The sequence below is a fragment of the Mycteria americana genome, chromosome 6 (assembly GCF_035582795.1).
Source record: "Mycteria americana isolate JAX WOST 10 ecotype Jacksonville Zoo and Gardens chromosome 6, USCA_MyAme_1.0, whole genome shotgun sequence".
Classification (NCBI taxonomy): Eukaryota; Metazoa; Chordata; class Aves; order Ciconiiformes; family Ciconiidae; genus Mycteria; species Mycteria americana.
The window spans coordinates 23,517,814-23,536,680 of record NC_134370.1 but is presented as its reverse complement, the minus strand read 5'-3'; the positions used below and the strand labels follow the sequence as shown (position 1 = coordinate 23,536,680).

Here is an 18,867-nt window from a genome sequence, read left to right as displayed (position 1 = left end):
ACTCCCTAGAGATTCTTTTCGGGTGATATTGCAAGCACTTTAGAAAAGCTATCCTCATACCAATAGGTGAGCGCTCAAGTCAGCAGTATTTTACGCACCCATCTTCCTTAGGGGTCAGTGTTCCAAGTCTGAGAGCCGCCCGCCCCGCTCTTACTCGTTTCTGCCTAGACCCACCACACACGTCCCTCTCCCAGCAGCGAGCTGTCACACTGCAGCGCGTTCCCACAGGGCTGTCACTGCGCAGGCAGCGCAGAACCCCGCTCCGGCTTGTACTGTTGCTCTGAAGCAAATGCAAACATTCTGCCGGAAGGAACGACCATCCCCGCAGAGTGCAAGTCAAACAGCAAGGCAGCCCTCTTTAAACAAAGCGCGCATACCTGCCGAGGCTTTTATCTGCTCCAGGAAAAGGTGGGACACGCGGCAGTTAGCTCAGCGCTAACGCACCGGCCGCACGGCTGCCATGCTAGCGGCTAACACAAGGATGTCCAAACCGGATCAGAAAGCTCCGGTAGCCCTCTCCGGAGCACGCGAGCGTCCCGCTCACACCGAATTAGATCGAGCAGGACCCGATCCCCTAAAAACTCGGCTCGCGCGTTCAAAATAACCCGAGCGGCGGCGAAGATAAGAAGGGAGCCCCGCGGGGCGGGAGCCACCCGCTTGCTGCGAGGGCCGCCGCCACCCGCCGCGCCCGCTCCCCCCAGGCCGCGGCCCGTCGCTCCCTGCTCCGCTCCGCCCCACCCGCCGGGCCGCGCTCTCCGGCCCGCTGCCGGCGCCGCCGGCCCTCGGCGGCAGCAGGGCCCGCGGGCGGGGAGGCCGGGGCTGCGGGGAGGCCGGGGCTGCGGCCCGAGCGCCGCGGCGCCCGCAGGGGGGGGCCGGGACCCGCCTCACCGTGTGCTCGTGCTCGTCGGCGCGGGCGCGCAGCGGCAGGCACAGGAGGAGGAGCAGCAGCGCGGCGGCCGCGCAGAGCTGCAGCCCGGGCGCCGCCATCTCGGGCCTCGGCGTCCCCGCGCACGCAGCAGGCCCCGCCGCGGAGCCGGCCCGCGCCCCGCCGCCAACGCCGACCTGCGACGCCACTTCCGCTCCGCCCGGCCACGTCATCCGGCCGCACGCCGGAAGCGCGGCGGCTACGGCGGCCGCCAGGAGCCAAGCCGAGCGCCGGAGCGCTGCGCCGGGCCCGGCCGCCGCCGCGGGGAAGGGGGCCCGGCCTCGCCCTGGGCGCTTCCGCCGCTGAGGGGACAGGCCGTGCCTGCGGGCGGGGCCTGAAGTACCCCGACCCCGCGGGCGTTTAAGACGCTACGGCCTTCAGCGTGAGCGTGTTGAAGCTCAGTTATTGTTTAGTTATGGAATTACTTTATGATTGGTAAAATCATAACGCATAATCTAAAGTTATTTGCGAGCAACGTGCCACAGGGCTGTTGCAAGTACCCTCAAAAATAAGCGGTCCCGTTTGCTACGAGACTTGCACGAGCAGAAGGAATTCACGACCGCAGAAGTGCAAAAAGCCGCACCTGCCAGAGGGGCAGGTACTGAGGCAGCAGAGCTGCACCCAGACATAACAAATGGTAAGTTTTCTGTCAGCACTGGCTCAGATAAAGCCTGCAAACCTGTGTCTGAACTTGGAACTATCTCAAGCTACAAGGCCAAAGTAAAAAAAACCAAACAAACGAACAAAAAAAAAACCCAAGTCAAAAAGCTCACGGTATTAAGCGTTCATTGATCAGACAATTTTTAGACTGAAAAAATACAGAAACCATTTTTAGAGGCTACCAGGCATAATATTAAAAAAAAAAAAGTAGGGGCTACACGATCTTCTCAAATATTGCACAAGCCAACAAATAAATAGACAGTGAAGGACACGGGCTGAATGCAGGAGCTGCTCCGTGCTGTTAAATGCCATCCATGTTTTGTGGGAATGATGCGAAAACAGATTTCCCTGTTCACCACTGACCACCATACCTAAACTAAAAGCTTTTCCCCTTGTGGTCTTACACATTCAGTCTACCTTCCCTGAACATATTTTAGCAAGCTACGTTTGTACGAAGGCTTTTCCAGATAGTACGTTTGCAATCTCCTGCCCATTTCAGTAGAAGCAAGGTCCCTGTAGAGAGAGATACTTGTCAAAACCCATTCAAAACCCTGGTTTATATAAAAAAAAAAAAAAATAAAAGAAAAACCTAGACAGCTTTGATAACACCGTATGTTTCTTTCTAGTCGTTGCATCTCAGTCCAAAACAGAGTAGCTTACCCTTGGGAGACAGAGAGAGGAGGCTTCCGCATCTTCAGTTTACTCAGTACTTAAGTCTCTCGGTCAACAACAGGCCCAGCCAGAGCCATCTGCTGCAGTGGGTTTTGTGAGGCACGCTGTACAAAGAGCAAACACGTTCCCCAGGCCAGCCAGCTGCCACCTGAGCTTGGTGGATTGGTTGATGCCCCTACAGGTGGCCAGGCCTTTTTCCCAGCAATTTTATTATCTGTTCAGTCCTTGAGCCCTGATGTTCAACGGAAACACATTTCATTGGCACTCCCCCCAAAGCATATTCTTGAGAAACCAACAATCTGGTTGCGTGCAGTTTTCTTCTCTGGTCTCTTCTGAGCTTCAGTTGCAGTGCACTCCTCATCTTGGGTGGAAGCAATACACACCACATGCTCACCAGCACAACTGGAGTCTACACATACAGGGACTCCCTACACTGAGCCGTAAAAGGATTAAAGCCACTAAGTGAAACCAAACCAACGTGGAACACATGTTTTGGCAGCTAAGAAGGTGCATCTCTGCTGGCCTGCAAGAGACATGAAGTCATGCCTGCATCCCAATTGTTACCTGCATTTAACCGTGAAGCCATTTTAGTGCTGTTCCTTTTCTCCTTGATAGGGTGATAGTTTTGCCGTGATTGCTGATCAGTGAGATCCCTAACAAACCCAGGAGAAGTTACAAAAGAGAAAGTGCAAAGGGAATACCCAAGACTACAGCTGCATCTTTGATTTCCCCCCCTTACACAGTGCAGAAGGGGCCTGAATAGAGTGCATTTAGAATATTACCCAGCCCCACCTGTCCCAGCTCACCTCTCCTCCAAACCAAAGCCCCACTAGCATTTGTTTTTGTATGCTAGGTCAGGTCAGACTAAGGAAATATCTAAGCTGCAAACAGGAGAAGGACTGAAAGGCTACTTATGAGCTACTTTTCAGCAATTCAGATATAGGCCATCTCACTGCAGTACTAGCAATAAAAATCCAGTTCACAGCCATATTATTAATATTGTGCAAAGGCAAACGCTCAGATACAATTCAGATAAACCCCTCCCACAGAAGACATTTGGCTATTGCTTGCAGGGGGTGCAGAATTACAAATTAGCTGGGGAAGACGGATCCCCGGGTTGCTTCAGTCCGACAGCTTTGAAAGGAAATCTGCATGACACACTTTCGTATTTTGCTCTTCCCTTGCTGCCTTGTTACAGTTTTCCCCATATCCTACATTTCTACCTTATGTTGTGCCTGGCAGATGTGGAAGCAGATTAATTCCTGTTATCACATCACAGCTCCAAGCTCTGAAGCGCAGCTGCAGCCAGCACTTAAGGAGATGGGGAACTTTTCAGCAAAACCAGGGAGCTGTGTGCAAACCAAAGCATGTGTGACAGCTGAAGACAATCAAGCTGTTGAATTTCCTCTTTTAGTTTATTTCTTTTATCCCTGTTTCCTTCACTTATCCATGCTACCATTTTCCTCATTTCAGTACCAAAACCTCCTTCCCTGCTTCCAATTTGACCAAATAGTGCTGGGAACTTTGTTCTGTTCCAAGAAGAGCACAGGAAGGTAGCTCCCACCTCACCATTCCTCTGGCTACTGTGAACAAAGAGCAAACTGTCAGTGAGAGCCTGTAGTGTCAGAGTTACTGGAGAAGGCACTGAGGTCCTTTAAAAAAGAAGGGGAAAAAAGGGGGAAAAGAGGAGGGGAAAAAGAGAAGTGACCTCTGTGGCTATAGGCCTGCAGCACAACACCTACATCCCTCTATCATCAAAAGGAGAGGCTGTATGAACTGCAGTTGGAGTCATACCCTACGAGTTTAATGCATAGATGATATTTAGGTTATGCCTATACCCCTGAGATAGGAGAAGCAGGGGCTTCTCCACCTTCACTCAGCGCTGGCTGAGTCACAGTTGCTGTCTGTCACTGCTGCAGCTCTGCACATTGGCTTTGACACCCTGCAAGAGAAAGGAGCTACAACTCTATTGCCTGCTCTCTTACAGATTAAGGGGAGCTTACATGTCTGGACAGAAGCTTTACGTGTCCTACCTGTATCTGAGGGATCACCTAATACAGATGTATCTATGTCTCTCTCAGGGCTGGAAGAGGGGGAATGGCTTGAAAACCAAGTAGGTAATGATGCTTAATTCTCTACCCTGAATGTTATCTTGCAGAATTTCCATCTACGTCACTTATGGACAACCAGAGCCCTATATGTGTCCCCCAAGGGCCAGGATATGCACAGAAGATTGCAAGGCCTGGAAGGAAAAAAAAAAAAAAAAAAAAAAAAAAAAGATCTCAAAAAACCAAAAGACCTCACTTCCATCATTCAAGTCCCTTGAAATGAAGAATCAAAATTAATTTCTGCTTTACATGCTTTCTACATTTGGAACACAGACAGCCAAACCAGAAAGCTCTCCTTAAGTTTGTAAGTCCTCAGGCAGAAAAAAGGCTGGACACAGCTGTTGCAGATGCACCTCGCTAGAAAGGAAGAGTAGAGCAAGTAGAGTCCAGCCCCCAGGCTGCCTGCTTCCACGGCAGCAGGCTAACTACACAGCTGGCATTTGTGAGGTGTGTGCATTTATAATGGGAGACTCGCTACACTATTCCAGAGCATGAAGTGAAACACCTTCATATCGCTTCTACAATGAACACATAAGAGATATAGAACACAGCACTGCTGCCAATTCCTTCCTCTAATTTGAGAGGTCAGTCATGTGATTTCAAGTAACAACATACCCACCCCCTCCCCCAAAAATGTTTAAGTACAGTTGTTTTGTGATACAGCAGGTCCCTTACCAGCTGCCTTGGGAATTTTAATGGTAAATGCAGCACACACACCACCTTGTTAATGTCTGTCCTCTTCAGGGAGGGAAGGGAAAAGGGAAAGGCATTTTCAAGGCTGTATGCAAAATACATTCTTGAATAAAGACAACTTCTCATCCTCCCATGGTTTAATGATTGCTGCAGAGAGATTCTACACCTTCTGAAAGGTCAGTATATTGGTACCCAAAATGTTACACCAAACAGCAGTACATTCACCTGCTCCTGCTGTAATGAGTGTTCTTCAAACAAAGTCTTTGAACAACTTATTTTCTTTACTTTTTCAAGCATGTTTTCCAGTCAAGCCCTTGTAGGTTGTATTGAGGGTTTGGGTAACAATGCTTATCAGGATCTAGTTTCTAAAAGGACATGTGTTCTTTCTTGGTCAAAAGGAAACTTCATGTTGGTGCAGGGCTGCCAAGACACACATCAGCATTCTCCTTCCCAACCATGACACTTTTTCTTGAAGTCCCAAAGCACCAAAATTCTTCCAAGCAAAAAAGTTATAGGAGGCCAAGAAGTCTCAGTGAAAATCATGGGAAAAGTCACTAGAGCTTTAGGGAGGAGGAATGGGAAGAAAACATTTGACTTCCACATAAATAATTTAAGACAACCCAAAAATATCTGTACAAACACACATACAAACAGAAAAATCTCATATTCCACAGATGTTGAGAGATTCAGCGACCTCTTGGCGGCACAGGTGGAGGATAAAAGCTTTCACAGCTTACAGGCCTATAAAAAGACAGAGAATACAAATGTATTAAAAAAAATAGTAGAGAATAGGGTTCTGGAACAACACATTGCAGGCAATAACTTATCTAAGAATACCGTACAAGCAGTAGTCATACAGGAAGAAAAACAGGCTATCAGTGATTCAGCAACAGAGCAGATGCCAAGGTGCCAGAGCCCTGTTCCTGTCCAAGTTATTTCTTCTGCTCTTCAGCTGCAGTAATTCTACTATTACTGAAAAGAGATGCTATAATACTTGGTTGGAGTAAAACTTTGATAGTATAGTAGCTTTCTCCTGAAAATTAGATGAAGAGCAATAGGAAGAGATCAAAAGATTCAAAATCTTTTTTTCAAACTTAACTACAGATAAATTCCAGCTATATTCTTGCCAGAGCCAAGCCAACATACAGAACTTACTGCACCCACACATTAGTAATTACTATTTCAACAGTTGGAGAATTTTATTAGCATCTGTACTTAGATAAGCCTCTGGGGCCTGGACTTCATAGACTTGTACTGGTTGGACTAAAGGAATGTTTACAAGTCACTTCAGTTTGTGGTGGTCTGATCAAATCAAGGCAAAACCCCTCAACACCTTTTATAAAACCAGTGCCGTTCTTACTTTGAGGCCAATCATACATGTAAACAACTGTGCTTTGGAGAGATCTGAAATTTGTAAAAAGGAAAAAAAGTCCAAGGGAATGCCAAAAGGGAATTCTTTCTGCACTACATTTTGTATGATCCAAGAGGATCTTCTCAGGAGGTTCAGGTACTAAATCTCTGCCAGGGGCAGGATGCTACTCCACCTGGGTCAGTCTTATTATGGCAAGCGTTACATGCTTCAATAGTGCTGCCCCTTGCAGCGTGTGAACCACAGTGACAGCATTGCAATAGACACGTTACCAACTAGGAAACCAATTCCACCAAGTATTACAGATGAGAAACAAGGATCTTGCAGTTCCTAACAGTGTGTGTTTATAGATAATAGTCTGGTAGATTTTGTTGAAAGACACATTTGCTTCCTGCCTTGCTTTCTGGCCAAGGCTTCCATGCTGATTCACTGAAAGCTCATGTTTGAGCTGCATTTTAGCTTTACCTGCTTGCACCTCGAGGAGGCACTCTGGGCGGCCTTTCTGGGAAAGGCAGCCTCTCTGCTTGGTGGGCAACTGGGCTGCGGCTTCTAGTTGTTTCTGGGACTTCGTTGTCCTACAAAATGAAGAAAAGAGGTTACAGACCACTAGAATTTGGTTCTTGTTAGCTTCACAACAGAAGTAGCTACATTCTGCCATTTCTGCAAATGCAATGCCATCCCTGAGCATCTTTTCTTTTGCATGAAAACAAAGCCATGTACTTAAGAACAGTGGACCAGTATATAGTGGAGGTGAGAGCTTACCTCACTGTCCCCTTCCATCCCACTGCTGACACTCAATATGCTCCGAGTGCTGGAGCGGTTACTTGCACTACCTGGAGTGAGTAAGCAAGAGAAAACAAACTGATTATTAAATCCTGGTGATTTAACTGCAAATCACTAGCTCAGGACTCCTTCTAACCTCATGCTTACCTCTTGCACACATCATTTAATGCTTCTTCAGATTAATTTGTTTCTACTGTTATATTTCACATGTTCAGGATCCAAACGATGACATTTTGTACAACACAGACCACAGGGCCAAACCATTCAGTTTTGCTTTCTTTCTAGCAGATTTCTGCCCTATCTAGGTCCAGGCTTCTAGTTAAATACTCACAACCATAATATAACTGAAAGGATCCAGTGCCAATATCAGCTGGCAAGTCAGGCAAATATTTTCACAAGTGTTACACACTCAACATTTATGTATATGTAAATTATCAGTCCCCATGTCCTTAACAACCGCGTGGAGGTAGATGACTCCGAGCACTGTCACACATTCATTCCTGGAATAAGTCACTGCTTGAGAGGTTATTGTTCCCAATAGCTGTTCAGCACCTCCTCTCACAACAATCCTTATGCATGACAGGAATGTTTCCTCGTCTATTTCAGAGCTAAAAACAACATTTGTTCAATCAACCTTCAGCAACCATTTATGCAAACCCATTTAATTTGCATGGACTCAGAGTAACGAACGTTTTGGCAATCAGTCATGCCATCTCTGAAGGGGACAGAAACTCACAAACATATCCTACACTGTTATGGCTGGTTTCAGTCAAATACATAATGTTCTATAGGGCTGTGCAATACTGGGACACTAATGTTGAGAAACCTATACATTGAAACGGAGGCTAGAGAGGTTTTCTGATAAGATGCAGTCCCTCCATAGCCTTGGTGAAGTAACTCTCATTATCATCTGGTACAAACAGCAGCACTTAAGAGTGCTAAATACTATGTTAGGGTCAATTCCCACAATCATGCCATGGGAAAGAGCGCCAAGCTGCACACAGTGAACTCTGCAGGCTCGTTAACATTTCTCTCACAACTGCTTATATGCAAGTTACTGGCTCAGTCAGCTGCCTCTGGCACCTACTCTGGATGTATGCCAGCTATATTTTGCCAAGAGCCACAAAGGTAGTAACCTCACTGGGACTCAGTTTTCCTTTCAGAGGACCAAAATGATCGTAATGATTTCTGCAAGAATTGCTCAGTCTACAGTAACAGCGAGAATGGAGGGATTTAATTTGCACAAATTAAACCTAATAAAAACCAAAGATAATGAAAATGTGCAGACTGTCCAAGTCACTCAAGAGGTCCCACAGTTACCAATGAAAAATGCTGTCCTTTATCTACAATAATTGAGGAAATGACATGTAGAGACTGGTTCCCAGCCTGCACTATAACTACGCCCTTCAGACCAGAAGAGCACACCGACTGCTGAGAGTCACAGCAAGGGAGTATCCTTTTTTCTAAAGAGAGCAGCTGCCTTCTATTTTTAAGAACTGAAGACAGGTGATATGCCTTCCCTGAGAAGGCTCAAGGGAATCTTTCACTCAGCTTTCAGGTTCTCCTCCTGCAGAGACGCAGACACAAGATGCCCAAACCACCTGATGTACCTGGGGTTGCTTTTACAGTTTTGAGAACAGCCAGCCTGAGGCATGCCGGGTTTGGGGCAGCGGTGTCAGTACTGGGATTCAGGAACAGAAGTCCTATCCCCTGAGCTGACTCCAGAGTCAGGCCAGGGAAGTATTTTCCATCCAGCTTTCCTGTAGAGAGGGTGACACTCAGAGTTTGCTTACTTGTTGTGCTGGATGTGCTTTCTGTTTTCCAGTCTCCTCGCTTTAACTCCTTTTTTGGTGGGAAAACGTTTTTCCTGGGGGTGTATTCATATATTCCACATTCTGGCTTCGCCAAAGTATTATGAGAATGTCGAATGGGTACTGTAATTTCCAAATCTGGAAGGGAAAATGAACAGCTCAAAAGGGTCCATGCAAGTATAGCCTCTGAGAGACAGCTTTGCACCTAAGAACAAAGTTAAACACAATCACGTAAGGGCGATCATAACTGTACATGAATGAATCGAGATTCACTCCATAGATGTGGGCATCCTTTCCTCAGTCTGGAAAATTAAGGAGTAAAGCAACTTCTCTATCTTTTAGCCATCAGGCACATGGATGTGAATATTGAAACATCACATAACTACAATACACACGGAGACATTTCTGCCTGAAGAGCCTATTAATATTGTTAGCTGCTTCATTACCAGAGAATAGCAGAATCAGAGACTGTTACCTGCACTTTTGTCTTTTTTTTGCTTCTCCATTTGCCTCCTGGTTATGCTGTCTCGTAGCCGTTTCAGATTTTCCTAAAAACATCACAAGATATTCTTTTCAGGGCTTAAATAAAGGAGGATGAGCAGCTTTCTGACAATACCAATATTATATTTCAGCTAACTTTGCAAGCTGTAACCAAGCTGTAACAAAGCTGGCTAGACCTGGCTGAAGTCCAAACCATGTCAACAGGTTTTAATCTATTCCCTTCAGAAATCCATGTGTGCCTCTCAGAATCCAAGTTTTTTCAGCTGTTCGTTGTGTATGTTAAGGTCAAGTTCACAGACTCACTGGCAGTTGCAGATAAGCAGCACATTTGGTTTAGAACTCCCTCTATTTTCTCTTTCTACTGTGACACTGGCACAGAAACAAGACCCGTGATCAAGTAACTGCACAGTCCTTTCTGTACTAATGAACAGATAATTCTGACTTCAGGGGCAGAGGAGGCTGCCACATGTGCCAGAGTGTGAGGGACAATTCAGAAAGAATTCAGGATGTCCCCACTGAAAGAAGAGGGGACACCTGGAAATGTAACCAGGAGCGAAGTCTCTTCACCATTGTGTGGCAGCATACTGCACCTTACAGTAAAGAAAGGTGGAGAGAGGAGAAAAAAAAAAACAACAAACTTTTCCAGCAGGGAAATATGTACATACATAAGAGGAGGAAACCCCTGAATAGGTGGAAAAGCAGACGGAGCAATTGCTGTACCATGAGGCAAAATCTGGAGCAGAGACTTTGAAAGCTGCTCATGGGATGGGGCACAGAGCATGCAACTTCATCTCTGCTACAGACATCTAATAAAGTAGCACAGTGTTCTTTATTGACAGAAGAAGGGATTCCTCTGACTGTTTCTGGATAGAGAGGACCCTTCCAAGTGAGAATCAGGAGGAGAAAAGTCTTGGCTTTTTTCTGACAGCTCCCAAAACAGCGTCACACACTGGAGACCAGCACCTCAGGTGTGAGAGCAGACTGCCACAGCATGAACAAAAGGCTCCAAAAGCAGCAGGCAGTGGTTTTAAAGAGGGAGCCCCACTCTAACTTGAGAGTGGAAATTTTAAACTATGACAGCTAGTTCCACCAGTCATTATGTTGCTGCTGCCAACGTAATGACTCCCTCATTCAGCTAAGCCACCCAAACACTGTGCTTTCACTAATGACTGTTGCTACACCTTGCCCAGCTGCAAAGAACAGGTAGTCCTGGAGCTATCAAACACCCAGGGAGGAATCAGACCATCTACAAGATAAGACTTTAAAGCCAATACACCATCTGGGACACTGAGTCTTCACTGGTCTGAAATGGATGAGAACTGACAAGCTAAATGTTCATCGCAGAAGTCCCCTGCCAGCAGGTAGGTGCTAGGTGACCTCCAGAAAGGTAATTTAGCGAACTGGATTTGGCCCAATTCCTAGTGTACAGATCTCCAAAAACTAACACCACTACTGCAAGACAAACAGATCTGTAAAGCAGCTACCTGCTTGCTGCTGCATGGGAACAGAGAGAACAGACACGTGTGAAGAGAGAACTCTGCTAGCTGGGAGACTGTGTTAGCAGTCTTCCTGCTCCAACCAGGAAAGAAATGTACCCACACTGAACAGCTTGTGATATATACCTAGAGAGACAGCTGTATTTCCCAAACAGTGGAATAAGCCTGTACCTGCTGGAACCGGAATGATTCTGATCTCTTTTTCTGGTTCAGTTGCCACTCCTTAAAATGAAGTACAGCTTCATCAACAGTGAGTATGCCCATTTTCACTTGCTCCTGTAATGTAATCAGCTGCCGTTGACCTGGGGTTTTCATTCCAGCAAATGGATCATATATGCTTGATTGAGACAGGTCCCTTACAGGCCTGACTATTGTCTCTGAAGAGAGAAGAACACCAAAAATATTATTGAACTTGTGGCATCTGCCCTCCTCACTGAATACAAAGAAACTCAAGCACCCTTGATATAGCAGAGATGCAAAAAAATCAATATTATAGACTGAATGTTTCCCTAGCCAGAAGAATGTTTTGTCCTTATGCTATCCTGCTATTTGCAGGGCTAAAAGCCCAGCTGAGAGGTAGCTTTGTACGCAAATATGTCCCAGGGATAATCTCTGTTCTTAAAAACATAATTTAAGTGAACAGCACAAAATGCACTCCTTAAAGTGCTCTCCTTCCTCACTGCAAAAATCTCTCTCCTCAGCAATCCACAAAACAGAGCTTTCACCTTGGCAGTCACAAAGCTTCCTAGGTAAGATTCCTAAAACTTCCTAGATTCTTCCTAGGTAACCTGTGCAGTGTAACTCCAGAAACAGAAAGGTGAAAACTCACCCTACTGATGCTGACTCTTTGTAACTCATTTGCAACATAAAGAGGAGTTCCCAACACATGAGATAAAAGTTCAGATGTGGTTCCTGGCACTCTGATAGTGCATAGGATAAGAGATGAAAGAATAAGGGCATAGTTTTGGAAGTGCAGAGATCAATGGCAAGCAGTTCACTAAAGGTTAAATCCCAGGAAATAAGGATCAACAGGCAGTGGCTATATCGAAAGTGGGACATCGACTCCATGAAGTAATACAGGTCACAACATAAAAAAGGACTTCAGTGATCATTATGATCCTGACTGAGAATAAACTCCAAGACAGGGGATATGTACAGTATGTGATAAAAGGGTACCCCCCTCACACTCTGCAGTTATAAAAAGTTTCCAATGTCACATAAGGTCAGAAAGGTTGGATCATTCATATAGGACTATTACTCCCAGAGCCTTGTAAAACAGACTATTCTGTCACATTTCACACAAATGAAGCTACCTCAGCAGATTTGCTTTTGGATTAATGGAAAGATTTTCAGGGTGAACTTCTGACTTACCTTTCTTAACCCTTCCTCTAGGGACATAGAGATTCTCAGGTCTTTGAGCTTTCTGTGCAAAAACTGTAAAACAAATTTAGATACTGAAATGCATCTCATTGAGGCAGAAATAGAAAGGATGAATATGGGAAGTATACACAATTCTGCACTGCATTACAGCTTCTGTTACCCTACTAAGTCCGTTGAAGAAAACAAGATAAGGAGTTGTACAGTAGAACTCCCCCTTCTATTGACCTCAAAGATTTTAGCTCAGCCACCTCTAAGAGAAATCTGGACATGCTTTCCCCACAGTCCTGTCATGGGGGGAAGGAGGAGTCACTGAAATTACTCTTCCACACATTACTGTAGTTCTTGTTAGAATGTTTGTGAAATATGACCAAGATTTCCAAAACTGCCTAGCAAACTAAGAGGCACAACTTTCTTCAATTTCAATTAAACCCCACCTCAGAGTGAGGTATTAAGGTATAGAATCATGCCCTATACAAATGCTATTGAATCAACGATACCATTACAGAGCAGCAATGTCTCAATTTATTAGCTTGACTGTGTCCTTATAATACCAGGATCTTTCCTATTTAGCTGGATTTGTTTATACCGTTTGGGGGTTATCTGTCGTCCTACTGCTTTCATTAAGAGCAAGCTCAGGCCAAGACCTCAGGATATGACATGCCCACATTTTCAGAGTAGGCAGAAGATGAAACACAGATCTGAAATTGGATCCCAAATGTAATCCAGCTCCAGAGCCAAGTAATCCAGGGGTCTCAAAAACGTGTAGATTTTCTTGGCCTTTATTTGGCAACTGGAGCCCATGTCAAGGCCATTCTACTGTTGACTAGTCTACAGTTTCGGTCCTGGTACCCAACTCACTTTTGGAGATGTACAGCTCATTGTCCGGCTGTGGAGAGCTGGATTCTGGTCTTGGAACAGGAACTGGAGGTCTGCTAGCCATTTCCTGTGGAAAAGGATCTTGTTCCACTGAGTAGTATACATCTTCACCATACTGCTGGTAAACGCCTTCCTCTGAATCTGGCACATCCATGCTACTGCCTGCAACAGAGCAGTTTGTAAGAAAAACAAACCACTGAACACTGGATCCCTCCAGATGCACCATGTACCACATTCTTACCAAGCTGGCCATTTCACAAGCAAAAATGTCCAGTTTTGCAGTGACTTAAAATGCCAAAGCCCTTCAAGACAGGACTTGATAAAGTCATTAACATCTAGTAGCATGTAAGTGTTTGCCACTAAGCCTGTACCATCCATTTTGGTGAAGAAACCATAGTCAAAAATCTCATAACTGTTTTTAAGAACTCAAGGAACAGTTAGTTCAATTAATTCCAATTACTTAACATATTATAACAGTTAACAAATCAAACAGAGCACTGGTTCCCAAAAGCTACTTGTGGTGGTCTACAGAGTACTACAGAGAATTATTCCTTTGTCTGAAATGAGCAATCGCCATCAGCTGACAATAGATTTCATCTCAGAACAATGTGTCTCAGAGGGAGCTGGGTACATGTCTGTACTTAACAAGCCCAGCACCATTATACCACCTCATCATCTCCATTCTATTCTCAGTCCTAACATAACTGCAAAATCATCAAATGCTGTCACACCTGATTTAAAAGCTAGTTTCCCTCTGTTTGCATGCTAGCAAAAAGAATTAAGATCCCCTGGACTAACTCCCTACTCTGTTACCAAGTTGTTACCAAGTCACAAGTGACTACTCTAACCACTGGACTGACTTTCCTTTAGTGATGTTGTAACACCTAGTTGAGTCAATGCAATGGGACTGCCAGAGCATCAGTGTTGGCGGGGAAAACAGAACAAGACGTTAAGAGCTCCAGACTTAATCTTGCTCTGAGTCCAGCTGGGTCACCCACAAAAAGTGAGCCTGTATCCCATGGAACCTGGTGAGCCAGGAAAAGGCTTGGACAACCTGATCATGCTCAGTGGGGATAGCATGGAGCTAAGGTCTGGCTTTGGTCAGAGAGGGCAGAGGGAGCACTGAAGAGGCAGAGCGTAGATCAGGTTTGGGAGCCAGCAGTTCTTTTCCTCTTTCCAGGTTGCTGTTTTCAATGGATGGACTTTTGAATAAAACATCTATTTCAGCACTAGGTTGTGCTGCTCTATTTTATACTCAGCCTCTGCCCATGAGGGGAGCCTGCACCCATATAGGGACATGAGAATTCCCATCACTAAGATAAGGACAAAAGACAGCCATTCCTGAATAGATACCAGCTGTGTGTTTGCACTCACTGGTAGGCAGGGACTGCAACTAGAATTTACTCCTCTTTGGTAAGAAACTAACTGCATTCGTGAAATCACCTCACAAGCCTCTTTTTCTGTTGTGCCTCATTTGTACCCACTAAGGCAAAGCTGTCCATGTCAAAAAGCATGGACTAGCTCCTATCCTTAACAGATCAGGGAGAAATCTCAAGTTCCATTGAATTGCTTTACTGTGCTACTGCCACCCCTCTCTCCAAACAGGTCTTACCTTCTAAAAACTTGCGGAGCATTGAATCTTTTGTAGTTACAGAAACTTCATCTCCAGCAACTGGAGTGTCTGGGTTGGACTGAAGCATCTCTACATCTGGAAAAAAAAAACCAGAAAGATGAACCTGTTGATTATGCCCTTAAACATGTGGAACAACAGAATATAATACAATAAAATGATGTGATATTTCTGACTGGACCTTTGGTTTACGGTGAAAATCAAAGAGGAAGCCAGGCAACTGACCAGACATTTGCCTCAAAAAAGGCTCCTAAGTTGCTATGTTCAGTCCACTCTGCACAAATCTTTGCCAGCTGCCTGATGCTTACGCTTGAGGGTGACTAACATTGCTTATTGAGAAGTTCTAACAAGGCTCCAAGCAGGCACTGAGGATTAGCTATTATTGAGAGTGTGTTGGCCAGGTGAAGGTTTTGGCCTCTGCACAGTGCTCCTGAGAGGCTAAACTGAGTGGAAACTCTGTGACTTGGCAAAACAAGACATTAAGGGCAATTTGCCCACGACACAGAAGATAGTATTTGTTTTGTTTATTGGATAAAAGTCAAAACAGCTGGCTGAGTTAATTAGTTGGACTGGAAGGTGTTTAGAGGGTCAGATGATAATTTAGTATTGAGAAAGGAGTGACAGCAAACAGTAAGATACTTTGGTAAGTCAGTGTTTTGACATGAAGAATTCTGATTTAAAAAAAAAAAAAGGGTCAACCTCATTGTAACCCTAAAACTAATCCTAAAACTAAAATAAAATGTTAGGTAACCATGCTCCTAATGATATTAAAACCAAGAGTGATATAAATTAATTGTTGAGGCTTATTGATATAAGTGAATTGTAGAGGCATATTGTGAAATATCTATTACTATGTAAACTAGATGGTTTAGGTTACATGACAGAATATGAACTACTTCTCTATAAATGTCTTTTTAATATTTGCTGACCTTTCTTATTTTTTTCCTGCAAAGCTGAGGAGATTATGAGAAAGGGATAAGAATATGCTAGCAAGATTTTGCTTTGGTAGAATGTTGTGGGGTTTTTTTAAACAATAGTTGTCAAAGGACCCACTGACAGTCATGTGAATGCACCCAGCCTAGCTTTAACCTCACAGGAATACCTCCCACATAGCCACAGCAATACTGCATGCTGCGTGGAGTAACCACACTTCAAGAGCTCTGCAGTCCATGCGAAGTTGCATGCTGCTGGAGCTAATCTGCTCACCACCAATGTAATATAAAGTTCACTTAAGTATCACTGCACTACATAGACACACAGATTTGACATTTGAGCATCCTAAAGAATCAGCACTACAGACCTGTATTTTTCTGTAGAGCGATTTTTCCACCGTGCAGCCACCTTGATTATTTTTAACATAGCTTTTAGAAATGAACATGTAGCAAATACAGGCTCAGAGTAAAGCCACTACTTTATGGATTTGGGGGCAGAACAGAATGTGTTCCTTTCATTCTCTGTGGAAGGAACACTATCTTCCCAGTTTTGACTGTGCTCTGCAGGATTACTAAGCCAGCAGCGGAAAAGGATACCGCAGGGTTTGTTTTCTATCACACAGTCAACGTAGTTAAATTCATCAACTAATTAGTTCTCCTTAGAAGATATGATTGCCAGCTCGCTACTCTCTTGCACATGGGTCTGCCTTGCATACAGATGAGACCTAACATCTACCCATGTACCAAAACTGAAAAGAAGTTCTTGACTCCATCAATGACACCTTCTGTTCCACTTGCTGCAAAAACAGGCTAGTGAGACAGAAGTGACAAGAAGGTGGCACACACAAATTTTGGGTATCACAGGAAAGGTCCCCAGATTTTCCTGAGGCTTTTGGGGAAAGTTGGTCTGAAGGGTTAGCAGGAAGAGGGTTAAGTACTTCCTAGATATCAGAATTTAGTAGCTAAAAGATATTTATTCAAAGAGTTTCAGTTTCCCTTTGCAGGGTTTAAGGCTTCAGAAGGGAGCTCAACCAACCTGCAAACAGACATACAGAAGATGAATTATGACCTACAGACCCTTCACAACAGCTAAAATATCTAAATAAAATTCTAAAGGGCACCCTTTAGAAAGTAATAACACCCTTCTCCCTTTAAACATTTGCAAACACTAGATGCCAGGTATTCCTGCACATGAAGCAAGCTACCTCTTTACAGAGACCAGTCCTTTATTATGCAAGACAAAGGCTTCAATATGTTGGCATAAATCACAACTCAGAACTTTATAAGCAGTTATGTGTTTGTGCACTATTCTCTCAGTTTGCTCAAGGATGACATGGAGGCTGCTGTTTCTTGCATTAACTAAGGAAACAATAAAAATCAATGAGGACAGTGTTGAAAGCTTGGTCTCAAGAGAATAAAAATGGTGGAGGAGGGAGAAGATATGCAAGAGAGTAGAATGAGGGCATCACAACTTATTTGTATGTGAACTAACATCTACTCTTTAGATGTTGGAGGTCTGCAAATTACGAGACAATAGATTTTAGTCAGCTGAAACTCTGTAGGATAGAGGATTAAATCTCTTTAATCACACTAAAACTAGGTTCACTAGCATGAAACTCACACTGTCTAGGGTCTGAGTGTCCACACAATTCATAGATATGGAAACAGTGCTAAGAGTTGTTTCCATCAGCCCTCGGCCCCTGCCACTGTCTGACATAGGACAGAGGAAATACAGCCTAACTCTTTCCCCAAGTAAAACAACATAGTAACACACACACACACATACACAAAACCAGGCAGTTCAATCTTCACACAAACCAAACAGGTTTTCAGCACTTTCAAGAGTCCTTGCTCTCAGAGCCTCTCCTGCATACAACTCCAGCCTACTCAAAATACTCTGTTTTGCAAAAATCAGCAGGAGGTGCTGGTGAAAGGAAGCAGAAAAAGCAAAGCACTTTATCTGATATTGTAGTTCATACTACCAGACTGATACGATGGAGATAACTCTCCCTTTTTGCTATTCAGCTGCTGTTTGTTACAGTGTGTGAGTGACTCAGCTAAATGACATTTACCTGCAACCTGCACCAACATGGAGCATATTCTGGAAAATCATGTTTGACTTTACAGGTATTTGAAAAGTGTAATAAGAGGGAAGTGCTCTTCCGAAGCGGGAACAATTAGATTAATGATAAGAAATTAAATAAGGCAATTCAATCTCATTACTAAAGAACAGCAAACAAGGTAACAGCAGGAGCTAGTAAGTTCCCACTAATTTGGTTAGGAGTACTTTGTGATCTACACTGCTCAGGGCATTAAGACCTACCTGGGAAAGAACGCTCCCCTCCAGCAGAAGGGGAAGCAGTGTTCTGTAGATGAACAAAACCTTTTCCATTTTTTTTTATTTTCATAATTTATCTCAAAACTTAAAGGGACAACTAGCAACTCAACACAGGTGTGTGCAACTCTCACGCAGCATCAGTTTAAGCAAAACTGGGCCCTTGCACAGCTTCTGCACTTTCTCTGTAAACGTTTCCCCAGGACCAAATGCAGAGAGAAAAAAAACACCACATAAAAATGCACTGAAAAATCAGAATTGGGATGAAGAATACAAGAACTAACAGAACACTCCGGTATTCAAGTATTTGCTACTGCTTTTAACTCATTACAATGGCTCCAGTCCTGTGTTACCTTATTCTCAAACCAGTTCCTGCCAGACAAATTGACACTGTGGTATCTAACCTTCTTTTGATCAGTCTCTGAAAAACTGCGGTGGAAGCACATCTTGATGACAATAAATGGGCATGCTGCCATAGTATGGCTACACTTAAAATAGCCCAGGTATTGTCCTCTACACCACAGCCATAACTACTCACATAAGGGCTACTCTGACCTGGAGAAAGTACCTCAGTAGAAGTTGATTATGATATCCTAGGGAGTTTTTCATCCTCACAAACCTTTAAGTCAGTACAAAAGCTTGAAGCCTTTATTTGTGATGGCAGTTCTAAACCAGCCAGCACTCCCACTAATTTCA

General features: G+C 44.3%; 2 protein-coding genes across 2 annotated transcripts in view; both read right to left on the bottom strand.

The window, feature by feature from the left end:
• The window catches only part of TM9SF3 (transmembrane 9 superfamily member 3), a 49,232-nt gene extending 48,119 nt beyond the window's left edge, over window positions 1-1,113 (bottom strand). Inside the window, exon 1 of the mRNA XM_075505032.1 lies at window positions 889-1,113. Coding sequence (XP_075361147.1) covers window positions 889-1,098 — 210 coding nt within the window. The 5' untranslated portion in view covers window positions 1,099-1,113. The remainder of the gene's footprint in view (window positions 1-888) is intronic.
• A 1,180-nt stretch (window positions 1,114-2,293) lies between these two features.
• PIK3AP1 (phosphoinositide-3-kinase adaptor protein 1) overlaps window positions 2,294-18,867 on the bottom strand; it is a 51,907-nt gene continuing 35,333 nt past the window's right edge. The window contains exons 9-17 of the mRNA XM_075505031.1: window positions 14,887-14,982; window positions 13,257-13,436; window positions 12,390-12,452; window positions 11,190-11,395; window positions 9,497-9,569; window positions 9,004-9,159; window positions 7,190-7,260; window positions 6,893-7,002; window positions 2,294-5,799 (exon numbers count right to left, since the gene is read on the bottom strand). Coding sequence (XP_075361146.1) covers window positions 5,745-5,799; window positions 6,893-7,002; window positions 7,190-7,260; window positions 9,004-9,159; window positions 9,497-9,569; window positions 11,190-11,395; window positions 12,390-12,452; window positions 13,257-13,436; window positions 14,887-14,982 — 1,010 coding nt within the window. The 3' untranslated portion in view covers window positions 2,294-5,744. The remainder of the gene's footprint in view (window positions 5,800-6,892; window positions 7,003-7,189; window positions 7,261-9,003; window positions 9,160-9,496; window positions 9,570-11,189; window positions 11,396-12,389; window positions 12,453-13,256; window positions 13,437-14,886; window positions 14,983-18,867) is intronic.